Below are 26769 nucleotides of genomic sequence, written 5' to 3' on the forward strand. Positions count from 1 at the left end.
AGCCAGAGCCTATCCTCCATATTTGCCTTCTCATTGGTTCAGCAGGCTGAAGATCCTCCTCAGCCAGAGCCTATCCTCCATATTCGCCTTCTCACATGGCTGGTTCAGTAGGCCGAAGATCCTGTCCAGCCTGAGTGTCCTACATGTTTAGATCATCCATGATGTTTTGTCCCCAGGTTCTCTGGAGCACCCGTGTGGCTTACGCCTCACTTGAAAAGCCTGCAGAGAAGACTTCTGCACTCTTCTCTCAGCAGTGTCCACATTAGCTGAGTGGTTTCTCTTGGTCAACCTGGTGTTCAGGCCAGATGACAGTTGTTTCTTCAGGTTTCTCTATTTCTCTGACTTGATCTTTATGGCAGACTTATAACAAATCCTATTATTCTTGGTTCTCCGTCGTGTTCTCTTTGGTCTGAGCCTGGCTCTCATGACTTCCATGAAGCAGCCACGTTCTCCTCTCAACTTTGCATCTTCAAATCGGCTTCTATTTGGTCTAAAGATGTTTAAAAATTCTCCTCTTCAGACCATTTGTAGTAACAGATGAGGATACACTGTATTAGCAATATCAAACAATTATGAAAACAGATGATTGATGAATAAGTGCAGAATTGCCAGCAAATCTGTCTCCCTCTTTGGCTTGAGCTAGGCTACTTTCGGTAAACAATTACCACCAACTTTGTTGTGTGGCAATATACAGTATCTATATAGATTTTCTTGCTTCTATTCTTCCATTTCACAATAAAAGGAAAACCAGCCTATCATGCATGGCTGGCCATGACACAGGTGTTCCATTACCTTATGACATGCAAACACTGGGGTTTTAATCATCTCAGGTTTTAGATGAGAACATAGAGATTGACTAGGTAGATATGAAATTGCTTTTGAAATGGGGATCAAGACCCCAAAAAGCCTGTTGGGCAGTTAAAGTTAAAGGCTGTAAAATGTGTGTGTGTGTGTGTGTGTGGGGGGGGGGGGGGGTATATATACCATTTACCATTTATTCTGCATCTGTTCTGCTGCAAAATAAATGTAATAAATATATAAAAACAATATTTATTATGCAAATAAAGTTAACATGAATTGAATTGAGAGAGATACAGAGAGAGAGAGAGAGATCACTGTAGACTTTAATTATTTGCTAATCTTAAATAGCCTACATCTTCTTGTATCATATAATTATTAATAGTACCATAAAAACGAAAGCCACCAGATACTACAAAAGTGTCTGTGCTCTATGTCTCTGAGACATAAGCACTATGCAACATGGTCACAAATGACTTTTTCATTGAATAAAAACAGCATTTGTTCTTCCCAGCAGGTCATCAGCAGTCCTCCTTTTATCTGTCTTCTAAGGCATGTTCACAATACAGATCAAAGCACCTAAATATAATATTTCATAAATAATTTTGATTAATTTATTTTGATAAATAAGTCCAATTAAATTAACAGGTGTTTCCTTAAACACACAAATGAGTTATTCATCATATGCAGAATCTTTCTTGTTGAATACTGAGTGTGTCTGTTTTGACATCAGACAGAAAAGGCACCCTGACAGATCCTCTGCGGCCCACTCCTCTTTTGACAAGCGAGGGTTTCTTGGTCATGCTTGGATGCTCAGATGGGGTGTCGGTTCTTACGCAGAGGTAGTGGGGTTCATCCATAAAGTTGACTGTTGCCACAGCATGTGTGCCTGGGTCATAGGAGCCCATCCATCAGGGGAGTTTGTCTGCAGCCCTCAAGAGCTGGCCAGACATTGCACTTATTTTTCTCTCCCGACTCTTAGACATCGGTCAGCAGGAGAAGCTTGCATGTAATGCAGCTGACAAAATGTTTGATTGAAAAGTAATAAATGACACACTCTGATCAACCAAGTTGGACATGCTTCACCCTTCCTTCTCCACGTTCTTCACAATCATTAGTGCAGCTATTTGGCTATAAAAAAGAAAATGAGTTTGATTGGTCCACAACGGCTTGCTGATCATGGTGTATTTTGAAAGACTACTTGATATTAACTGATGTAGCCTATGAAGAAGACAAATTATAATGTAATATAATATAATATAATATAATATAATATAATATAATATAATATATGCACAAGTACAATGTGTATAACAACGTGCATAAAACACTGAAGAGTTTATGAAAGGTCCAAATCCCTAGAGAGATTTGAGAGAACACTCAATCACTGTAATTTGTAGAAATTATTTTACAGTAAATAAAATTAGGGCCATTCACCCCTAACTGTGTTTGTTGCTCTCGCAGACTTGAGTCTCTTGAGTGTAAGATAGTCCAATCAGTACATCCACACAGCATGGTACCAAGAACCCCCACTACCCAGCCCCACCCTCACCTTCCCCAGGTCTGAAGCACTGGACCCCTGCTGGATTCACAGAAGGTCATTGACATTTTTGCTTGACCTGCTTAATCATAACTACAGTCCTTGCAATCACTTGTTATCAACCTGAGTGATTGCATGCATCTCAGGAAGGACAATATTTGTTTTCAGTAAACAAATTTGCACAATGGTTTGTTAAGTATTAGGTGTCATTGCACTAAAATGACAGAAATAGAATAGAAATGTATATGGTGTCTATTGGGGTTACATGCAAGAGTGATAATTTGGGAATTCACTCTACTGTAATTTATAGGTTTTTGGTAGATGCTTATGTTAAAATGTCAATATTTAATAAAAAAAAAAACCTATCAAATAATAAAAATGAATCCATCAAAAAAATTTAAAAATCACCGCACACTGGTATATCTTGCTGATTATTTTATTGGCGTGAATGACGCATTTTGCTGTTGCGTCGGCAGGTTCACTCCTTTTGACGGCAGGAGTGAACTTGACGAAGCAACAGCAAAACGCATCGTTCAATGAATAGCCTAAACAATCAAAATGAACTTGTTTTTGCATTCATACGTTACGTTCACCTGAGAATCCCTCAATGTTCTTTATACACATGTAGCCCAAAACATACTGGAGCCTTTTGTCCCACTCCCTCCTTGGCTTTGGTGACTCTACAAGGTTTGACAGGACTGTGAAGTGTCACAGTCATGCAGTGCGCCTGTGTGCCTTTGTGTGTGTGTGTGTGTGTGTGTGTGTGCCTTTGTGTGTGTGTGTGTGTGTGTGTGTGTGTGTGTGTGTGTGTGTGTGTGTGTGTGTGTGTTTTCACTTTCGATCACCCAATGGATCTCTGTTAAGCTGACTCTTTAAAGTGCTGGTTTGAGCGGGAGCCAAAGAAGTGTCCCCAAACAGCCATGATTTCATTTCATGAAGTGTCTGATTTCACTCTGGGTGCTTGGTTGATGTACTGTATGATCAGTAAGAGAGAAACAGCAACAGAGCCAGAGACTGGTCTACTCTAGACCAAACAGATACCCTGAGTAACATGCCAGAAAATGAATCAAAATAAAAACTAAAAAGAAAATGATTTAACATATGTACAACATATATTTAAGTGATACGCACCAAGCTCCACCCTTTCTAAATAAAACATTACAGATATATTTGAGCAGGAAGGCTTGGTAACTGCTAATCATCCATATCAGTCCAGTGGGTGTCTGCGGTGCTTCAGCGTAACATTATTTGATTACTCCAGTAGATGTTTGGAGTCTGTCAGGTAAATGAAGGAATAGCACAGTAGAGCTGTCGGGCAGGGAGATCCTCTTCATTAGCCAGCCAGACAGAGCCTGTTTCTGCAGCCATTATCCACCAACCCTCATTAAAAACCAGGAGGAACCACCTCTTTGACTTGCCTCCTTTTCTCTTATGGCAGGGACGATTCACAGCACTGCCTTAGTGCGCAACACACTGAATAGAATAGATACCTTATATCAACACGGTAATATGACATGACAACTTTAAAAAGCGATATATGAAAAATCATTTTGACATGGGGAAATCATTCAACTTAATTAATTGGATTCATAGCTGATGTGGAGGCCTAGTTACTTCAAGACTATATGCAGCAATATAGAAAAGGGCTTACTTACTTGTTTACTGCAAGTGAAACAATCTGCCCTTTAAAGGTGCTTTATGGCACCATGGATCAGGGTGATGTCAGAAAGGGAGGAGGTGCCTACGCTTTGTTACACATCACTGTCTTGGCCAGGTTCATTTTTTGTGTGGAGTTTTAACTCATATTTGGTAAGGAATACAAATATGTCAGTCTGTCTACACTTTCTGCTTTGGAACCTCTATATATAATATAAATAAAAAACAAAACACACACGCAAGCACACACACAAACAGTGACGCTGTTTTTCAATTTACATTTGAACATCATTCTGGCAGCAGGCTTCTGTTTGTCAGCGAAAAGGAAACCTTAGAACATGTAGACTGGTGATCCTGAAGAGACTCTTTGTCATGTGACACATTGACTTGTCACTCTTTTAGACGAAGAAAAGGATGCTTCGTACATGGCTGATTACATTTTTAAATTTCACCTGTCTCTTGTGTGAGGACGGTGGGCATTTGCCATCGTCTGCAATGTCTCCCCACACTGGCCACTGACAGCTGGATGGTGTGTGAAATACCGCCTCCATCGGTGTGTCTTATAGCCTCTCTTCCCAATCAATGCAGTGGTGGAGGGAGAATGTCCGATGGGCCCATAACTCTTGGCGTCTGATGAGCTCACTGGAAGACTCTTCACCTTCACTCAGGGTTTAATCTGCACTGCCTCACCTTCAATCAAAGCTAATGGAGCTGCTGGCACAGGTTCAGTATGAGCCAAGAAAGCAGCCCTCGTAAAGCCCGCCTCGCTTCCTCTGCAGCGTTCACTGGGTGGAGCGCTGCACCATATATGAGCTAGGGTTGCGGGCATTTAGCAAAGACAAATAAATGATCCATGGCTTTATGGGCTGTGTCTAAAGTACAGTTACCTGTCTCACTGACCATTACCACCATGACTGGTCAGAATAACAAGCAATTGGAGCAGCTCTTTCTCATATTTTTCATTATTTACTGTATAGTCCACTGATTTGCATGGAGCAATGTGGTGGATAGCTAAAGAACACATCAAATGCTATTGAGATGGATCATTGCGGCACCCATTTAGCTAAGAAAGCAGCTTATTCAATCTTTATCTGAGCAATTAAAGGGCATTGCTCACTTGCGCCTCACTGTGAGGAGCATGGAATACAAATGGCTCCATTAGTGAGATTGCTCCCTCTCCGCCCGGAGGCCTTGTGCTGAGTCGCATCAAGCGAGGAAAGAGGAGTCCACACTCCAGATTGGACAGGGTCTCCTAAATCATTTTTATAAGACAATGCACACATGGAAATACTGCCCAGAGGTTAAATTCACAGGAAGGGAGAAATAGATACTGAACTGAAGGGAAGAGAAAGAGTTAATCAAGGTAGCTTTCTGTCAGTGAATTAAAGTGTGCCATTTTGCACTAAGATGTTTACTGTATGAGAAACATAGTGGTTAAATCACTGATATTAGAAAATAACATCAATAAAACCAGCTTCTTTTTTCTGGAGTCGCTTCACTAAATCATATGCAGTTGATTTCAAAATGTATTTCTCAAACGCCTTAATAATGATTTGTATCCATCATATGTATTTCCTCACCATCCTTTTCCATTGACACACATTAACAGGGTCACACTTTGTTATAACACTGTCATGTGGGTCACTGTCAGGGTTTCTCCAGGTTGCCAAATCAGCACTCACAGTTTGCAGGCACAAGTCATCAGTCATAAGTAAGATTTAAGCAAGTAGGCTAAGCAATTATTCTGCATTGTCAAGTAATCAAATAATCACCAAATATTATGTCTGTGTCGTCACAGCAACCTAGAGATACAAATATTGCCATATATACCTACGAAACAACTATTTTCTAATTGAAATACAAATCATCAATCTCGGTTTACATTGCTGATGCTTTATCTCTTATACCTAATTACATCACAGTGAATTTATATGACCTATTGTAGGACTGATGGTCCCTGGGAATGTGCTAATGTGTAACTTAAACTATCGGTTGCTTTATCACTCTGACTTACCAGAGATTGCTGTGCAACCATAATCTCTCAAGTCACAGTGACAATAATATTGGGTTTGTTGACCTTGCACTGGTGATACAAATGTTTGGCCATCGACTCAAGGGCTTTCAAGCACTATCATGACCTACAATTGTCCCAGCCCAGCTTACTACAATTCCCTTGTTTATCAAGCAACAGTACAAATCCTGAACACTGCAATACTTACAGGCATGAGGTATATTTTTTAGATAACTAGTTTTCATAACACCCTCAAATTCCTTTTGATGTCATGTGGAAGAGAGACAAACAAATAGAGAATAAAGGCCATAGTGTTCCTATACATACTGTAGCTGGACTGCTCTCAGATCTGTATTTATAATCGCCTGCATTGTGCCACATATGGCATAGTTCAGACTTCACTGGCTGGCATGAGAGGCAGGATTCCCATTGTGGAAGAGGCCCTTGAGGGGCCTGTGATACAGAAAGTGCTGTGTGAAGCCTAAATTTAATTCAATGACTCAACCATCAATAATATATCAGTGGCTGGTTACAAGCTTAAAGATATCAGTATTGATTTGTTTGTCTTGTGCTGTCCCTTCGCCCTCAGAAACAAATGGCCCTCCAGATTCTCTTGGAAAACCAATTTCATTTTGTGGTAGTACACTGAGTGACTGCACAGCATCCACCATCTTTGAGGAGCTTGTGCTGATGCAATGCGCCTCCAGACCCAAGCGAGTACGGCACAGGAGATGACATCAGTATGTGGGTGGAAGTGAATCGTGACTTCTATGAATGAGGCTCACGCTTAATGGCTGGCAGCTTGAGTGCCCCGCCCAGCAGAGCACTATTTCATTTGGGAATCGATGTCCTTCATATTCGCCCTCTCTCACTTACGGTAATGAAATGAATATGGAGATATGAGTTACTGCAAACATTTGCTCACCACCACTCTGACCAATAAGGTTTTTTTTTTTGCAGCGTCGCACTGAAAACTCATCTGACGAAGACATCATTTGCAGGTTTTGGTGATGGCCTCAAAAAAAAAAAGCTGAAAATAGCTGTTGTTTCACACAAATTGAAAAGATTTATACAAAATCAAATAGCAACACTAAATCTTATCTTTGTTTTCAGTGAATGCACAAATATTGACAATAAAAATCAATATGCCTGCAATTAAAATATTTCATTTCATCCCCCACAGTCTAGAATCCACCCATATGTGGCCAATGCCATAACATCACTGACATGCCTGAATGACACCAATTTAACTCTTATTGCTGTTCCCAAGGTTCGGTGTCTAAGGACTGGAGAAAATGGCCACTTAGTGGATAGAAACAGCAGGCCTCTCATGCTCTGCTGCATGACAGCACTCACCCATCTACAAATCAGCAGCCAAGAGATGGCCGAAAACCATGTCAGGCATGGATAATTATGGTGGGAAGTAAGACTACACTGCTCTTTGTTGTTATTATTATTTATAACATTATATTTGTGATTATTATTCTGTGACTGTAGGGTTCGAAATATTTTATATATCAATTCCCTTATATGAACAGCACTCGGCACACGTCAGATTGCTGTTTCTGATATTCACTAACTGCCATTCCTCTGCATTTGCTCTTTAGCCAGTCTGGAAGGTGTCCCACTATGATGCACAAGGGAATAAATGGGTTTGCCAGTATTATATTAAATTATTCCCCCTGCTCAGCGCACCAATCTAATTTGCGACTGTGGCTTCCTGTATTGATATAAATGGAAGGGATGAATCATAGACCCATGTAGACATGGGTGTGCAAGCAGTGAGGTACATTCACCATTCTGCAACCTTTCTCTTGCACTCACTATTCAAACGCTGAGCAATTACATTAAGGGGAGGGGGATGGAGAGGGGCATCACTGAAGGAACACATAACTATTCCCAATCCTGCCTGCCGGCCTAGGTTTGGAATTAGAAGCAGTTTAATCAATACTCTTTTATGTTGAAAGAAAAAATGTCACAAGTAAATGTAAGGTACTGAATAATTTAAATTCATTTTTTATTCCCTGTGATGGCATTCATTGTGGTGGCCTCAATCTAGTTCAAATGCAATAAGAGCCTTAAAGGGGTGGTTCAGGATTTTGGACATAGGACCTCATTTCCAAGTAAGCAAGTGTGATATTTATCAGTGGAGACCGTTTTCAACACGTTTCATCCAGTCCTTCTAATTGCAGAGTTCGCAGGTGCTAGGCTAGCGCAAGTCAACGGTATGTGCTAGCCTGCCACTAAAGACAGTCTTACCCACAGTCTTACTCCACTACAGTCTTACACCCGAGGCAAATAAATTATAACGCCAGACTATCGATGTAAATGTCTGTATTGACAGTGTTATTTCTAACGTTATTCTATCCTTGCATTTCAACGATCGCATTACATTTTGAGGGACTAGTTTCTTAGCAGCGGCGGAATTATACTTGCTCTGGTTAGTAGTACTGCGCCGAAAAGTAAACAGTAAAGCGCACTCCAATGGGGATACCTAGTAGTAGCCTTGGTAATATCAGTCCGCCACTGAGTTGCAAAATGACTACTAACAACTTTAGGGACCAAAGTATAACTATTGCAACGCGATGCAAGGGTAGTTGTATTTCTTACACTATTCTATCAACACAGACATTTACATCGATTGTCTGGAATTTGCCTCAGGTGTACTTTGGAGTGGGTAAGACTGTCTTTAGTGGCAGGCTAGCACATACCGTTGACTTGCGCTAGCCTAGCACCTGCGAACTCTGCAATTAGACGGACTGGATGAAACGTGCTGAAAACTGTCTCCACTGATAAATATCACACTTGCTTACTTGGAAATAAGGTCTTATGTCCAAAATCCTGAACCACCCCTTTAAGACCTCTTTGTGAGAAGAAAGACTACACCTGGATGTGTGTCCTGATGGAAATACTACAATCCTAGACAAATTGAATAGTGCAGTCTCTAATAGTATAATAATAATAATAACAACAACACTTCTTATAGCAACATTCATATGTGGTACAGCTCATGTTTAGACAACTTTGCACAGTACACAACTTAAACAATAAAACAAAAATGGTAATAGTAGTCATACAAGACATGAGTACATCTAATGCCAAACTAATGTCCATATTGTTTGTCCCTATGGAAAATAACAGGTCAAGAGGGCTGGTGACAATGAAGATATTTCTGAAACATATTATAAATGTTATAGTAAAATAATGAATATAATTTGTTTCTAGAAGAGTCCAGAGCAAGTAAAAACCGCTCTCGGTTATGTTAACCAACTACAAGAATAGTACAATACCACTGGGGTGGGATGCTTCCTCCTCCTGAGGAAATATAGTCAATAATTAGCACTTGTGTTATTCGACTCAATTGCACTCATTAATTAATTAATAACCCCATGCATCTAATCAATTAGGAATTAGCTGTGGGACTGAGGGTCTCGCCAGGAACCCTGATGTTCCTCAGCAGCTGTAAATGAAATATTAATATACACAAACACCCAGTCTACACGTAGTACCAGTTTGGCCTCCTGGAGTAACTGGAATGTGGAAAATTTAATACATCTAAAAGTAAGCATTCTTTCCATGAACACAAACATAATGATTGACGTTATCAATATTGATAAAAATCACAGTCTCTGGTTACAGTTATTCAGAGGAGAATGCAACTAGCTTGTATGCCCTTGAAAACGTGACCTTGCCAAAAATATCTGGCAAGTTATGATGTTTATAATAAAGCATATTCTTACTGGGCAGGGACACTTGAAAAAGTGTTCTTTTTTCTAGGCATTGTCTGCCTCGTTCCTAGACAGCTGTCTCCTCAATGAGATTTATTGGGCTCCATGCGAAATGAGCACTAGGGTAGCATCTGCACCCTCAATGAACTGAGCTGGGCTGAGAGGCAGCTTTAGGACTGCAGTAACATCTGAGGTCAGCTTCTAGTGGCCACAGTCCGTGTGCCTGACAGCGCTCTTTGCACAGTGTTTTCTCTGATATGAGCAATATCTCAGTGTAAAAAAATGACAAGAAAAGGACAAACAACCAATTCCCAATTCAAAATCGTGGCTTGTAGATGAAGATTTCCAACCATTTACATAGTTAGCAAGAAGTCAGTATGTAAATATTTATATAATACAGGCTAAGCAACTTAGTACAGACAAAGTTGGGAGCTTTCCATGATCCTCAGCACCATGAGAATAGTATGCTCTATGGCTCATGACAGTCGGCATGTCAGAAGAAGCGAGCTCACCTTTGACCACTGGCCTTCTGCACTGGACTGCTCCAGGTCGTGTGCAGCACACTCATTCCTTCTTTCCCTGACACAGGGGCTTTGGTATTGACAGGCCGCTGTGACCAGTCGTCCCAGCTGTGTCAGCTCAATTTCCGGGCCCCCGGCAGCAGCCTGACAGCATGTGGCTGATCTGGTGCTGTCAGGCCCCCGGCCCCTCCCCCTGATTCATTGGGGATGTAAACCTGCGGAAAAAATAATCAAATAAATAACCGGCGACGGTCAGCAGCCACCGATCCATCACTGCCGGCTGCCGCCTCTTCAGCGGCTACCCGTCTCGGACGATATTGCCCAGCTAAATCCTGCCGCACCATGTGTCATTTTAAAATGACACTCTCGTAAAGCATTAACGGGACACCATGAGGGGACGTTGGCAGAGGTTTGTTAACAAGACAGATGATCCTGCCAGGGATGAGTCTGCCCGGTAAGGGAGTGCACTGGAGTAGAGGTAACATCAACCATCCCATTAATATCAGGTGAACAGCTGTGGGCCAACAGGTGTATACCAACTTACTATTGGGAAAACAATGTGTTTGGTGCAAGTTACTGTCAAATCACCATTCAAACGTATGTAGAGTACTGAATTGTGAATATATGATCTGCAATATAATACATGTGTTGGTATACAGTATATGTTAATTGATTGGAGTCATGTAATAGTAATCCATATAATATCATCTTAGATCATATCAGCTTACTCTACATTACACCCTTGAAATACTGGGAGTATAATCTAATAAAATGTATCTTATTTATATAAATTGAGAATTTCTGTTGAGTTATGTACATTACAATGACTGAACATGAGTTCAGTGGCTTCCGGGACCAGGGATAATTAACCAGCACAAGCAAATGTCATATTCACCTCATCAACACTGAGTAGAAGGGCTCCTCAGTGGCAGGTTTAGTATTTGACCTAATCATTCTCTCTGGTAGAACTCCCATACCATTATTGACATTACAGTTTTCTCCCCACAACTTCAGCTCCATCCTCATCCATACATGTGGTGCATATACTGTATGTTTACACACACTGTATTTTACCCCAAGTTGGGCACTGTTAGCCACATGAATTGGTTGGCAGATGGTGCTGAGCTAGATGTGTGGGTGGGGACAATGGGGGCGTGTGGAGGCTGGTGAGGGGAAGGGTGGGGGAAAGGAAGCAGAGTGCAGCCTCCTTTGAGGGCTCTTGAGTTGATTAAAGCCACACCATGTAAATGGTCACTGAGGGCAGGGAATCATTGGAACAGCAGGTGGTCAGTGGTGGGCAGTCTGCAGCGGGGCATCCCTCCTCCCCTGCGGAGACACATCAGTGCTATTAAGGGCTCAATTGTCTACTTTAGACTTGATTAGATCAATGGCAAGAGTAACCATGGAAGCAGACCAAGGCTCAAAAACAGCTCTGAATTAGATCATCCTTCACTAACATAAACATAAACATAAGCACACGCACGCACACACACACACACACACACACACACACACACACACACACACACACATGCACACACGCAAACACATGCACACACACACACACACACACACACACACACACACACACACACACACACACACACACACACATTCATATGCATAATTGGAATAAATGTAGCCATATATATCTCCTGCAATTTACCATTTGAATAGGCTGAAATTACTGTGTCTTCCATGCATTATGGTCTTGTACTTTTGTGATAGTTTTTGATCTGTTGTGTATGTATGAATGTGTGTGTGTGTGTGTGTGTGTATGTGTGTGTGTGTGTGTGTGTGTGTGTGTGTGTGTGTGTGTGTGTGTGTGTGTGTGTGTGTGTGTACGTGATGAGTGGACCGAGTCTAATGAAGTATTTCTCTGACAACCTGCCTGGTTTTCTGATGTTGCTCAGGAGGCCTGTCATAATTTCATGACAGTTGACACATTTGGAGGGGAAACACAGTTGCCAATACACAGCGCATGAATTGGGAAATTCTCCTGTGGATTCCATACAAACAGTCTAATCCACCCCAGGCTGCAACCTGTTCACCCAGTCTCCTGTGCCACACTGTTTGCTGCACAGTATCTGAAACATGACATTCTTCGCCTCCTAACCAATTGCACTACTGTCAGGTCTGAAACAGTGGTTTGTCAGCTTGGGCTGTCAAAGTTAAGACATTCTACATTTAATCAATGTTCAACACCTTGTTGGAGACATGCCAGTACCAGTCTGCTTCAAAACCTCCACCATCATCCCTGTCCTAAGAAATTCAAAGATCACAGGCCTCAATATCCACAGACCTGTGGCCTTGACCTCTGTGGTCATGAAGTCATTTGAGTGCCTCGTGCTGTCCTATCTCAAATCCATCACCGATCCCCACCTGGATCCCCTGCAATTTGCCTACAGAGCTAATAGGTCTGTGGATGATGCAGTCAACATGGCACTACACTTCATCCTCCAGCACTTGGAGTGTGCACGCACCTATGCCAGGAACTCTTTGTGGACTTTAGTTCGGCCTTCAACACCATCATCCCGGCTAGGTTGCAGGACAGGTTCTCCCAGCTGAATGTGCCTGATCCCACCTGCAGGTGGATTATTGACTTCCTATCTGACAGGAAGCAACGTGTGAGAATGGGCAGGCATGTCTCAGATCATCAAACAATCAGCACTGGTGCCCTGCAAGGCTTCTTTCTCCCCTGCTCTTCTCCCTGTACACGAACCGCTGCACCTCCAGTCACAAGTCTGTCAAGCTCCCATACTGTAGTTTGCGGATGACACCACCCTCATTGGACTTATCTCTGGAGGAGATGAGTCTGCCTATAGGAGAGAGATTGACAGTCTGTTAACCTGGTGCAGTGACAACAATCTAGAGCTGAATGCTGCCAAAACTGTGGAGATAGTTGTGGACTTCAGGAGAAATCCAGCCTCACTAGCCTCCATCCTACTCCATGAGTCCCCAGTGAACACTGTGGAGTCCTACCACTTCCTGGGAACCTCATGATCTGAAGTGGGAGCATAACATCGACCTCGACCTCCAACCTGTATTGAGTCTCGTCGCCCTTGGTGATGAGACCCACCAGAGTTGTGTCGTCAGCAAATTTCACTATGTGGTTGTTGCTGTAGGTTGCAGTGCAGTCATGCGTCAGCAGGGTGAAGAGCAGCGGACTGAGCACGCAGCCTTGGGGGGCCCCCGTGCTCAGTGTGATGCTGCTTGAGATATTGTTGCCAACACGTACTACTTGAGGCCTCTGACAGAGGAAGTCAAGTAGCCAGTTGCAGAGGTAGGTACTGAGTCAAACAGCAATCTCACATATGAGTCTCTTTTTTCCAGGTGGGTGAGGGCTGGGTGGAGGGCAGAGCAGATTGCATCCTCTGTGGACCGTTTGGCTCGGTATGCAAACTGGAAGGGGTCCAGGGTGGGGGGGAGAATGGATTTGATGTGTGACATGACAAGCCGCTCAAAGCACTTCATGATGATGGGTGTCAGTGCCACGGGGCGGTAGTCATTGAAGCAGGATGGAGCAGTTTTCTTCGGCACAGGTATGATGGTGGCAGCTTTGAAACATGATGGGACGATGGCTTGCTTCAGGGAAGTGTTAAAGATGTCTGTGAAGACATCCTTAAGCTCCTCAGCGCAGTCCTTCAGCGCACGACCTGGGATGTTGTCTGGGCCTGCTGCCTTACGGGTGTTGATAGCAGCAAGTGTCCTCTTCACGCTGTCGGCAGAGAGGCACAGGGGCTGCTCGTGTGGAGGGGGAGGGGTCTTCTGTGGGCAAGTGCTGTTTTGTGCTTCAAAGCGAGCAAAGAAACGGTTCAGATTGTTGAGCAGAGGGATGTTGCTCTCACGGCTCTGTGGCGCGGGCTTGTAGTCCGTGATGGCCTGAATGCCCTGCCATAGGCTTTGTGCGTTCCTGCTGTCTTTGAAGTGGGTGGTTATCTTGTGAGTGTATTCCTTTTTTGCTTCCTTGATGCCACGGGACAGGTTGGCTCTCGCTGTTCTCATGCCAGCTTCATCCCCAGCTCTGTAGGCTTTGTCTCTGGCCCTCAGCAGCCTGAGGACATCCCCTGTCAGCCATGGCTTCCAGTTAGCCCGAGTGATGATGTCTTTTGTGTGGGTCACATCATCAATGCACTTGGTGATGTAAGAGGTTACAGTGTCTGTGTACTCCTCTATGTCTGTCTGATTGTTGTAAGTGGCTGCCTGCTTAAACATTTCCCAGTCTGTTATGTCAAAGCAGTCTTGAAGAGCATCAGAGGCTCCCTCAGGCCACACTTTTACCTGCTTGCGAACCGGTTTGTTTGCTTTCACTCTTTGTCTGTATGCGGGCATTAGCATAACAGTGATATGGTCAGAAAGTCCAATGTGGGGGAGGGGGGTGGCTTTGTATGCTCCTTTGTGTGTAGTGTAGACCAAGTCCAGGATGTTGTCTCCTCTTGTTGGAAAATCAACATGCTGGTGTAGCTTTGGAAAAACAGTTTTAAGGTCTGCATGGTTAAAATCTCCAGCGAAGATGGTGAAACCGTCTGGGTGTGCCATCTGTTGTTCACTGATAGCCTGGTACGTGGTGCAGGGACAACAACCTCCTGCTGAACGTCAGCAAGACCAAGGAGATTGTTGTTGACTTCCGTAGAGGTCACACCCAACACCTGCCACTGACCATTGACGGTGCTGTGGTGGAGAGAGTGAGCAGCACCAAATTCCTGGGGGTGCACATCAGTGAAGACCTCTCCTGGACCACCAACACTGCATCACTGGCAAAGAAAGCTCAGCGCCGCCTGTACTTCCTGCGGAAACTCAGGCGAGCAAGTGCTCCACCAGCCATCATGACCACATTCTACCAAGGCACCATTGAGAGCATCCTCTCCAGCTGTATCGCTGTGTGGGGCGGAAGCTGCACTGAATACAACAGGAAAGCCCTGCAGCGCATAGTGAACACAGCTGGAAGGATTATTGGTGCTTCTCTCCCCTCCCTGAAGGACATTTACACCTCCCACCTCACCCGCAAGGCGACCAAAATTGTGAGTGATGCAAGTCACCCCGCTCACAATTTGTTTGATCTACTGCCCTCTGGGAAGAGGTACAGAAGCCTGCGCTCCCGCACCACCAGACTCACCAACAGCTTCATACACCAGGCTGTTAGGATCCTGAACTCTCTCCCCCCTCTCCCCCCTCCACCCTCAGCTACATAACATCCTGGACTTTTAGACCCAAAATGGCTGCCTTGCACTACTCCACTTGCACTACTCCACTTGTACACTTGCACACTTGCAACTTGTTGTTGTTGTCCTGTTGTCCTGAACACTTCTGAACACACTTCTGCTGCTCTTACATAACTTGCACCACTATGCCACTTGCATACTTAGGTCAAACAAAACTACCTCAGCCATTTATTGGCCTGACTTTTGCACTATTATATTGACTGTCTACTGTATGCACAATTGCACAATTTCTACCAAATTTTACTGCACTTATTTCTTCATTGTATGTGCCTTCTTATTTTTACTTTTTATATTGTTTACTTGAATGTTATGTTTGTCTGTGGACCTAATTGGTAAAATATGTCTTGTCTCCACCGTGGGATAGTAGGAAACGCAATTTCTATCTCTTTGTATGTCTTGACATGTGAAGAAATTGACAATAAAGCAGACTTTGACTTTGACTTTGACTTTGACTTTGAACATCAGCTCCCTCATCAAAAAAGCACACCAGAGGATGTACTTCTTGCGGCAGTCGAGGAAATTTAACCTGCCAAAGTTGATGATAGTGCACTTCTACTTTACCATCATAGAATCTGCTACCACTGCCAAGGATATTGCTGCAGACCCCTCTCACCCTGGTCACTCCCCTCTGGCAGGAGACAGCATGGATTCCATGGACCTGATTTTCACCTCAACGAAGGAACCAATCAGGGGGGACAGCAAGATGATGACGACGTCTATGCGACACACCGAAGCGGCTATGAGCTACAGACGCATTTGATAGACAATGGTACTGTCTACTGTTCATGCCCTCTAAGGTTATGGGCATGGAGATGTATACGGTTCATGCCCTCTAAGGTTATGGGCATGGAGATGTTATACTAAGATGGTAGAAACCTAAGGACCCTGCATGGCATTTTAGCTGTCTGGTGCTCATTTTCTAATACTGTTTTGTACTGAATATAGCAAATCATATCAGAAACAACAATTCATCTGTAGCAAGCCTCAATTTTACTACCCTTAAAGGGACACCAGGCAACGTTTTCGTGTTAATTAATAATCTTCGTAAGTCAGTATATGGTTAAATGACTCGTTACAGGGCGAATGAAGACTTTCTCACCCGCCCCTACTGCCTATAGGAAGAATATCTTGCTTGCAAATTCGGTGTATCCTACCCGCGACCTTCAGTCTTACAAAGTCTCAGACATCGCGAGAAGCAGGATCAGTTTACATCCTGCATTCCCAGCACAGAGGCAGGCTAACGAAACCCGGCTAGCGATTGTTGCAAATTTATAATGGCAGAGCCGGCGAAGAAGCAGCTAAAACCCTTGACAGAAGATGGAAAGGAAAAGGAAAAGAGCTTCAGACCGAGCGAGGGCTCGCACGCGTATCGACATGCACAGACTATAGGGGGAGCTTCGTAGAGAAAAAAGCACTCAGGCTCGCCTGGTGTCCCTTTAAAGGAACATTCATGTGTTTGCTGGCATATTAAAAATGAAAGACAAAGGGCATGTTTGGAGAGCACAGGAGAGCATCGGGCTCTCTGGAACAATCAACACTGCTGTATGCGACATAAAGCTTCATCTCAGTTCAAAAGAGATGGCAACATCATGCAACAGGAGAAGAAGGGGATGGACATCTTTGCTGGTGTAGGCAACTGATCTTCTGAAGCTAGTGTCCATTTCCTGACTGCTACACAAAGTGTCTGTTCAGCTTTCCAAACCGGCAGCTCCAGCCGCAATAAATCCCACCATTATTTATGTTCTTGTCTGTGAGCACTCTTGCTAATAAACTCAGACTGTGCCTAGGGCTGAAAAAGGAAGGCTTTGGCTTCCTGTAACTAACCCACACACAATTTTCATCCTGACACCAGGCAGCTATTTGTTGGCCCCGTAAAATAATAACACTTGTGAACAATGGGGAGTGCACAGAAGTGCAGACACTCTCTAGCCTAACACTCAGGTATATCACGCAAACCTACCCCTGTGTTGCATGTCTCCAAAGCTGCAGGTGATAGTGGAATCTTGATTTATGTGCTTACAATATAGCCTTTAAAAGAAAGTCTTGATGTACACAAGTGAAAAAATGCACAGTAATGGATTGCCACATAGCTTAGACTAATATTGTATGAAATGTATTTAAACATGGCAAAGGATGAAGTTTGGAAGGATGTTTCTGGGTGGGAATAGGATACTGTTTTCATTGCCAGCAGCCAATTAATCACAAAAGCTAATGGAGCACTGTTAGAAAATATCCCTTCATCCAACAAACCACTTAAAATGAGCACTTAGAGCACTGGAAGTATCCCAGGCAACATTACATCAGCATTTTCCATCTGCTGGTTGAAAAACACCATCAATCCTGATAATATAGGTACAACACATTGTACTATAGGCATGGGAAGGGTGTTTCTCATGTGAAAGGTAAAGAATGTTTCCAAGCATAGCTGGGAGCACTGCAGTCTTACATTCTGTTTTATGGTGTTTGTATGTCTACATTCAGTCTTCCATTCAATTATGTGATGTTCAGATGTCATATGCCTCACAGCATGACAAATATTCAAATTCAGATTACAAACACGTGGAACATACTTATAGTCACTAAGTTAACCACAGCTGACTGCTAATGAGTACCCATAATAATAAAATGAATAAATGTGCATGACTCCAGAAAATGGGCTTATAGGCAGTCCAAAAGGGTACAAATATGTTGTTAATTCCCATGTCTTTCCATGAGGGTGTCATTAGTGGAGTGGAGGAACTATCGGGAGCTTGGAGAAGGTGTTGGAAATACAGCCACCATCACATCAAACACAGACTAACTTCAGGGAGAACTCATCGAATGATATCGGAAGCCCAAAGGCAGAACCTCAGGATGTTTACACTCACGCTGGAATGAAAACACTTTCCCCAGAAGATCAACCAGTGCACTTCACAATATGAAAGTGGTAGCACCCCAAAAAGCCTAAAAATACTGCAAGTCTGAAAATCCATTAAAATGTTGGGTAACACTTTACTTGATCCTAACTAACACTAATCCTAACTTGTCATGACAAAAACCAAATGACACTTGACAGAAGCGAGTGACAGAAGCGTTATGTCATAAACGTTTATGATTTGTTTATAGTGTTTATGACTATGTGTCATGTCACTCTTATGTAGATAGCTTCAAGTAAAGTATAACCAAATGTTGTTACAATGATAAAAGTGTCTGAGTCTGTTGTAAATGAGATTATATTGATGATGAAACCGATAGAATATGGGGTCACAGCACAGATCCTCACAGATTTGGGATGAGGAAGTGCACTGAGAGGAAAGCTTCTAGTCACATCAAACATGTAGTCAATGACATGAAAAAATGTATGTTTGCTGTTAGTAAAATCTCTCTCTATTACCAGTGCATATGGTGCATTGTACAAGAGCAGCTAGTCAGGAGTGCTGTTATCTATGATTGTGCCATGAGGTTGTGCAAGGATGGAAAGGAGGGGATAATCTTCATGTTAGAATTGTCTAGAGCAAAGAGTTGGGGGTTAAAACAAGCAGAACTGACCAGGATGTTCTGTTGTTTTTGTTTTGCTGCATGTGCTGTCAAGGGAGAGTTGATTGGCTGGTGAAGAGTTTAATCTCAGGCCGTGCACCTGCAGAGCACCATCAATCAGAGGAGGCCTCAGAATTTAATAACCCTGGCAACTGTCAAACTTGTCAATCACGCCCACATTAGAAGTCAGGGGTTCACACACAATAACTGACATATAATGGATGGCATCCCCTCCATACAGACAAAGGGTGCTATGTGACAGCTGATAGCTTCACTTCTTTCTGTCTAAGTTGTATTGATAGAGCACAGGATAATTTTAAGTTTATGTAAAAGGATAAAACCAAGAATTTATTTTGTAACTAGAATATTTTTTTCTGTAGGCTACTGGCATCTTCTACTAACAACAGACAGGCAACCAACATCTTAAATAACATAGTTTATTCCATTTATCCCACATCTTTCTTTCACTATATAATTTGTTGACATAGCATAAATAAATATATTTCCATGACTTATAGCTGTTCTTTGACTACTAACAAGAAAAATATATTCAAATAGAGAAAAGAAATGGCAGGTTAAAAAGTATTTAACCTGTGCATATACTTCCTCTTTTATATTTTTTTATCACACAAAAATATACATTGCCATCACATCGAATTACCATAGATACTTTGCCAGTAGATGAACTGGCAGGTTATGTTTTATGTGACATTACAGTTTTTTTTTTAGTTATAATTTTACGTTGACATTTAACACAAATTTTTTTCTTTTTGATTAGCTCTCTATGCTCAACAGGAGGATGTACATTCACATTCAAGTCTAAACAGTTTGCCTGATACACTTACTGACACATACAATCAGGCTAAGTCCCAAACAGAACAAAATTAAGGCAATTAATCATTATGTACTAAGGTCGTATCTCACCAACTACACACTGAGGAAAGAATGACAACACTGATGTCAGAATACAGAAACACATGATTCCACAACATCAAACCCACAAAATTGCACTTCTGGATACATTTTCTCAGACTTCCCTTAGTCTTAATTTAAGTATTCAATAAATGTATCATGTTTCAAACTGATTTGGGTGATGCTTTATTTTAATGGTATGCCTCATTGTGGATAGTCATCCATCATATCTACCAAACATTTGGCTTACTTTCAGAATTACCCCAAACTGACTAATGCCAGCCATGAGAATAACCAGCCCTGGCCTAACTCCTAATAAAACCTCTTGATTGTTATTGGATTGTAGATCTTGATTGTTATTGGTGGGCTATCCGAGTGGAGACCCTTTTTTGTGCCTGACACTGTTGAGACCAGCAATAGCATCACTTCCAAGAATGCAGTGAAATATCCAAACACCATGTATCATGTACATCATGAATAGCATCAGGTTGTGTATGGATCTTCATCTGTACAGAGGCTGCATGATCTTGCTACAGCAATAAAGCAAAGGCCTTGAATGTAAAAGGTCTTTGTAGCAAATACAGCCACCAGCAAACAATCTTTGCACCAATAAATGTCTTCATCAGGGAAAGGGATTCAATTTGGCACATGAGAAGATCATTTAATCATTGGCTTTTCAGTGAAAACACTGATTTGGTATATTACATACCAGTTATTATTCCTAAAGTACCACAGCATATGTCGATTACTTGCTCAAAACGTAACATAATGTTTGAAACATATTTTAAAAATAATTCTACTTTCTATTAACTGTTACTCTTAAAGAGTAAAGGAATTCATAAAATTTAAAATACAAATTATTTACACAGTATACAATATAATCGCTATCAAAATATTATTGCTCCATCTAGTAGGACAATACTAAGCCAAATGAGACAAACATGAAAAAGGAATTGTACATACCCAAAAGTGGATCTCACATGAAAGCAGATGAATTCCCACTTTGTTAAACATTGTTTTCATTCCTTTATATTATCTTCCTGTGGCAAGGTTTCTTCTTACATCTCACTTATTAGAAAAGAGCATGTGGAAATAAGCAGCTACAGCAACAACAACAAAAAATGGCACAACATCTATGCACAAAAAATATAAAGTCAACACAGGACAGCTAATGTAGTGCTGCTTGAGTGGAGCTCACAGCCAAAGGGAATTTTTTAGTCATGTTCATTGTTGGATTCTGGGCTGGAGTCTCCATCATCACTGAGAGCCTCTTTGTTCGTGAATGTTCCCGCCAATGACATGCTGAGACGGGGCTTGACTGGGGCCATCTCTGACAGGATGATATTGTCATTGCCCACCAGAGTAGTTTTATCCATGATCTCTGTGCTGTGCTTTGAGAGGACACCATCCAAGAAGTCATACTTTGGTGACAGTGTCCCACTTTCGAAGAGATACTTGGCGAGGTATGAGAAAGCCACATTACCCAAGAAGGAAGCGACCATTGACACAGTCTTGAAGGGAAATTTTTGAACGGTGATATATTCAACCTCCATGGTAAGCCGGTGTGTCTTCTGCTCTACGAAGCAGCCTGGATAACAGATGAAAGGGGGGAGCTTAAGGTATGGCTCTCCACCTCCAATGCGCAGCACAAGGCCAAAGATGTAACCAGCCACAGAGCCATATGTGTTAGTGCCTTTCACAAACAGCACACTGAGGAGCTGAGGGAAGATGATCACGTAGACCAGGTCCGAGCTCAGGTACCATAAGCCGTACACTGTGCCGGTAAGCAGGGCCATTGCTGTTGCTAAAGCTCCAAAGACAAAGATGGTGATCCTCATCACCCAGATGATCTCACGGTCTGAAGCCTGCAGGACGACAGTGGTGAGGAAGACCAAGAGAATGAACAGTGAGAATAATAAGAAAAAACAATATCTTCATATCAATATTTGCAATGCATGCTAACATGCATCATGAGAATGTTTTGTTCTCACTCTCTTAGTACCACCAGTCTAGATCTGTTTGTCTATAACTAAAACCTTATCTGGTTCAGCTTTCATTATGTTGATAATTACAGAAGTACAGCCGCACCATCTTCATTTAATTCACAATTCTTGAGACCAGGTACTGATTCAGTCTGAAAATTCTCAGAAAAATGTATGTATATGTAGTGATATGTTTGGCATAATACATAGCTGCCATTTTCACAGCTAATATAATAAACAAAACATTGGTGTCAGTGTCATAAGCTGTCACTGATCAGACTGAGAGCATAAGCCATTATAAGCGATCCTTCACTAATTGTGGTACTAGTATTACTGGGTTTCTGAGAGGGAGGAGCAGTTGAGCAAAACGAGGAGAATTATCAGCATTGTTATATAGGCTACACTGGCTCCATAGTATCTACATAGGACTTACCGATTGGCGAAAAGCAAGCTGGTAGATGTTTCGGGCAAACATGGAACTAGCTGAAAGAATGGAAGAGTCAGCTGAAGACATCACGGCTGCTGACACTGCCCCTAAGCCGAAGAAGGATATGTAGGGGGGGCACAGATACTGGAGCACGATAGGCAGGATCATGTCTGACTGCTCATTATCCTTGGGGGAGACAGAGCCATATGCAGTCTGGTTCCAATCTGTGAAGGAATAGGATGAGGACCTTTTACGGAGCTATTATGGCTTCATTAGAGACATTGTCAGACCTAAGCAATACATGCATACACAAACAACATAATATTTATTTTCTTTATATTTATCTAAGTTTGCTCTAAGAAATTAGACAGGTTGCTTAGTAGGAGACATGTACAATAACGCTCTATCAGACCATGATTGAAAATTCTTTCTGCTCATCCGTGAAGTATTTTTGTCAGCATGACTGGTTTTTGCTCTCAAACAACATCATAAACTGTCACTGATTAACTATGTTTTTTAATGCTTTCGAGATAAACAAAATTAATTAAACCCCCTCAGATGCAATATTCACAAAATTCCCAGTTAAATGAGTGCTCTTCAATAATGGATGACAGGAGCCATCTGTTGTCGTTTACAAGCCTGAGTCATATCTGTTTCCTTAAGATCTTAAGTCATTTAAAATCTATCCAAGAAACTGGAGGGACCCCTCCCGGGCTTACTGTTGTATATCAAAAACATGCTTTAAAACAAACTTTTCTCAGTGGAAATCATCATGATCATCAAATCAGTAGGCTACATAAACATCACAACACATAGATGTTGTGATCATTTAGACATTAGAGACTATAGATGATACTTGACAAAAGACTCAAAAGTAGTAGTTACAAAGTAGGGAAACAGTGTTTTTGTGTTATACATGTTGTACTTTGATTGATGAATATGCCACTCCATAGGCTGGTTTACCTGTGGAGGCCCCTATTGCTCCAATTAGAACTGAGGGTATGGCCATAACAATGCAGCCAAAGGCAGCAAGGAATGAAAGGACTTGGGCATAGGTAGCTGAGGAGGCAGAGAGAACCCGCTGAAAATACACCTGCCAAGGAATACCCCCCAACATCTAGAAACAAGAAGGCACATTGTGTCAATCACACAGGAATGATAAAATACACCTGCCAAGGAATACCCCCCAACATCTAGAAACAAGAAGGCACATTGTGTCAATCACACAGGAATGATAAAATACACCTGCCAAGGAATACCCCCCAACATCTAGAAACAAGAAGGCACATTGTGTCAATCACAGGAATGATAAAAACATTGGAAATGATTTATTTTATTACAGTGAGTATATGGGTGATTATTTACCAAAAGGCAAAAGTTGTCCATCCACATCCACCCTTCAGAGGGTTTAATGCTGCCAAGCCATGGTTCTTGGTGAACTTTCTCAACCGCAGTGACAGCAATGCTTGACACAGCAGGATTTGAGAGAGCAAAAGGCACACTGATCCACTGTAAAGAGCCCACATGAAAATTAAAAAAAAAACATCTCCACAAATCCAAAACTTTTGTGTTTCTATATGTATAATAACATAGTATTATGTATTCTATGTGTGTCCAATAAGAGCTAACTAAAACACAAGCGAAACTTTTGACTCTATCACAATGTTGTCTAGCTCTATGATCTTTTGATGAACAGCAAGCGAAATGTAATCAATCAATATCAAACAGCAACCCTAAAACACTTCTTTGTAAAAACGTAAAGGTTGAGAGTATCAACATTTTGATATGATTCAGTCACAAACACAAATGTGTACTCACCAAGCCAACAAATATACAAAAGAGCTGAACAACATCTGTGTACGCCACAGAATACAGTCCTCCAACCAAAGTGTAGAAGATTGCAATGAGTGCTGAGATCATGACAGACATATTGATGTTGATATCTACGATTACACTCAGTGTGGCTCCTGGAGGGGGAGAAAGGACATATTCATTGTTAAATAATAAAATATGTATCTAAACTGTAACTAGTAAAATACAAATGGTAAAGACATATTTGTGTCTGTTCTATTTAATTTGCTTTAGTGCCCGCTTGCCTATGCAAGGTCATGTGGGGGCTGCAAAATCAGTCACTGCAAAAGCATGAAGAACAATAAAAAATGATTCAATCTGTGATAATTTAATAATAAAATATATTTTAGATGATATATTTATATAATATAGATTATTTGGACAAGTCAGAGAACTACAGTACTGCAATAAATGAATTTCATCATGAAGAACAGGGATCACTGCAACCTACCCAGAGCTGAGAGAATGGCGGCTGACCAGAAAATCTCTCCCATGAGAGCGGGAATAAAGAGCAGTCCACCCATTCTTTTCCCATAGATCTGCTGAAAGGGATCCAGCATAGTCACATATCCTCTGGAACGCATGGGCTTGGCAAAGAATAGGCCACCTATGACAAGATTAACAGTATGACATACATGTATACTAATATATACAGACCAAGCATGTGCCACATCTACAAAACTGAACTGAACTAACTCACAGGCCAAACAGAAAATGTGAAAGAGAATATTTCTGATTGCACTATTGCGTTTAAAATTATTGGTAAAATTTGTAAATGCTCTTACTCAGTAAAATGGTCAAAATGGTAGGCCTACCCACTGATATATCTTAACAGTTTAAAAGATTCTGTGAGAAATCATAAGCTTGCCATAACCAGACATGGTGCATTTTCCTTTCCGCTCTGTGTATCATACCTACAACCAAGCTGAGTGCATATCCAAACGGCGCCTGTGCCCAGGCCAGTCCAAATCCAGGCAAATACACATATTCAGCGGTACCATTGATATAGCCTCCTCCGACCCAGGTTGCTGGAAAATATGCAAGCCAGTAATGTTTTATTACTACTTTTAACCTTTAAACCTTCTATTTCTAGTTTTTATTTATATCCAATGTGTCCATGTAACATGAAGCATTTAAAATGCTACCAACAAAAGCTTACCAAATGTTATACAGTATTCCAACTAAAGTAGCGTCATAAATCTACCTCTAAATCTAAATGAATAATTGATTAACCACTTATATGATGTCAACCCATAGCCCATGTACAACAGCTTGCAGAATTTAACATATAGCCTTGTCTCATGACCCCACCCCCCACCCCACCACACACACACATTTTTTTGCTTGTTTCTATAGAATGAAACAAGAACATGATTTCAAAAAAGGAAGAAAAAGTGACTATTTAAACTGTATGGCTTATTACAAAGTAAATCTCGTATCTCTCTCGCACACACTTATACACACACACACACTTCTGCATTAACAGGTTACTTTATACCTCAAAGACATACAAGTTAGATAGTTTTCGCTTTCATTCGCTGTTTGTCTTATTGCACAAATTATAATTAAGTATAGAAGAGACAGACGCACATAGAAACATCTGCACTTACCAGTCATGGTGAATCCACCAACAAACAATCCAATGTCCCTTCCACCGACCATTATAGTCTCGCTTTGGTCTACACCTTCCCCGCCGGCATTTTTGTTTTTCCACGCTGCCCATATCCCTACAGCCAGGATCAGCAGATAGAAGATAACAATTGCCACCAGTCCTTCTGCGTGGATGGCCATCCTCTAGCTGGATCAGACTCTGCCGGACGACTTGATGTTCATTGAGACCTGACGAATGAGTGGAACTTGGAGTGTGAGAAGGCAGTAGAAGCCACCAGCTAACTTGTGTCAGGATAAAAATGTAGTATATGGAAGATTAAATTAAACACTTTATGTGTTTATGTATGACAATCTTTTGACCCCCCCCCATTGACCATCCATCAACCAACTGATGACTCTTCTCTGTCCTATTCAGAGTAGGCTATTGCCTATCAAACGAGACGTAGGCTACCTGATTATTTTACATAGTTGCAATAAAGGTTCTCTGAGACCTAAGGCTAATAACGAAGTTATACTTCTTCCCTGTCTGTGTGTACAATACAAATCAGTAGGCTGTCCTGGTAACTCCGTGAAGCGCGAAAATGAAGCGCGCTTTGTATTTGATGCTACTTCATAATTGTTTTTTCTTCTTAAACACCTCTATGACCTCTCAAACAACATAATTGTAGACTATAGGCTATGGTAGATCCACTTAAGATTTACAGGATGTATGCAAAGTTAGCTCGGCGACCCTCCAAATGCCACTTTTCAAACCCAAGAAGTATCCTACCTGTGTAAAAGACTGTATTGACGAACGTCCTCAAATTATTTTGAAAACAGAAGTCTGTTTAGTTTCCCTTGGAGAGAAATCTGACGGGGAGTAATCCAAAGAAAAATCCAGGGGAAGCGTGCGTATTTCCTAACAGTGTCTTTTAAGGGAGTTGTTTTCGTCAGAGGTCTGAGGAAGATGAACGTCAGAGAGATGGGAATGAAGGTCTCCTTATGAATAAGGCTG

At 41.8% G+C, this 26769-nt stretch overlaps 1 protein-coding gene across 2 annotated transcripts; it reads right to left on the reverse strand.

Annotated features, from left to right (window-relative positions):
- Positions 1–10387: 10387 nt before the first annotated feature.
- Positions 10388–26680, reverse strand: LOC121698402 (high affinity choline transporter 1). 2 transcript variants are annotated; one of them, XR_006026760.1, is made up of 10 exons: positions 26545–26680; positions 25775–26003; positions 25079–25192; positions 24616–24771; positions 24132–24280; positions 23679–23822; positions 23277–23430; positions 22320–22537; positions 20868–21769; positions 10388–10469 (listed from the first exon to the last, which is right to left on the reverse strand). XR_006026760.1 is itself a non-coding variant. In XM_042080488.1 (9 exons), the coding sequence occupies exons 2-9, from the start codon at positions 25953–25955 to the stop codon at positions 21119–21121; spliced, it is 1767 nt and encodes a 588-aa protein (XP_041936422.1). In that variant the 5' UTR covers positions 25956–26003; positions 26545–26680; the 3' UTR covers positions 20776–21118. The 2 variants fall into 2 exon arrangements, 1 of the variants encoding a protein (XP_041936422.1); XM_042080488.1 differs by lacking the exon at positions 10388–10469 and having other exon boundaries at positions 20776–21769.
- Between the last annotated feature and the right edge of the window lie 89 nt (positions 26681–26769).

This window comes from Alosa sapidissima, chromosome 2, assembly GCF_018492685.1.
Source record: "Alosa sapidissima isolate fAloSap1 chromosome 2, fAloSap1.pri, whole genome shotgun sequence".
NCBI lineage: Eukaryota > Metazoa > Chordata > Actinopteri > Clupeiformes > Clupeidae > Alosa > Alosa sapidissima.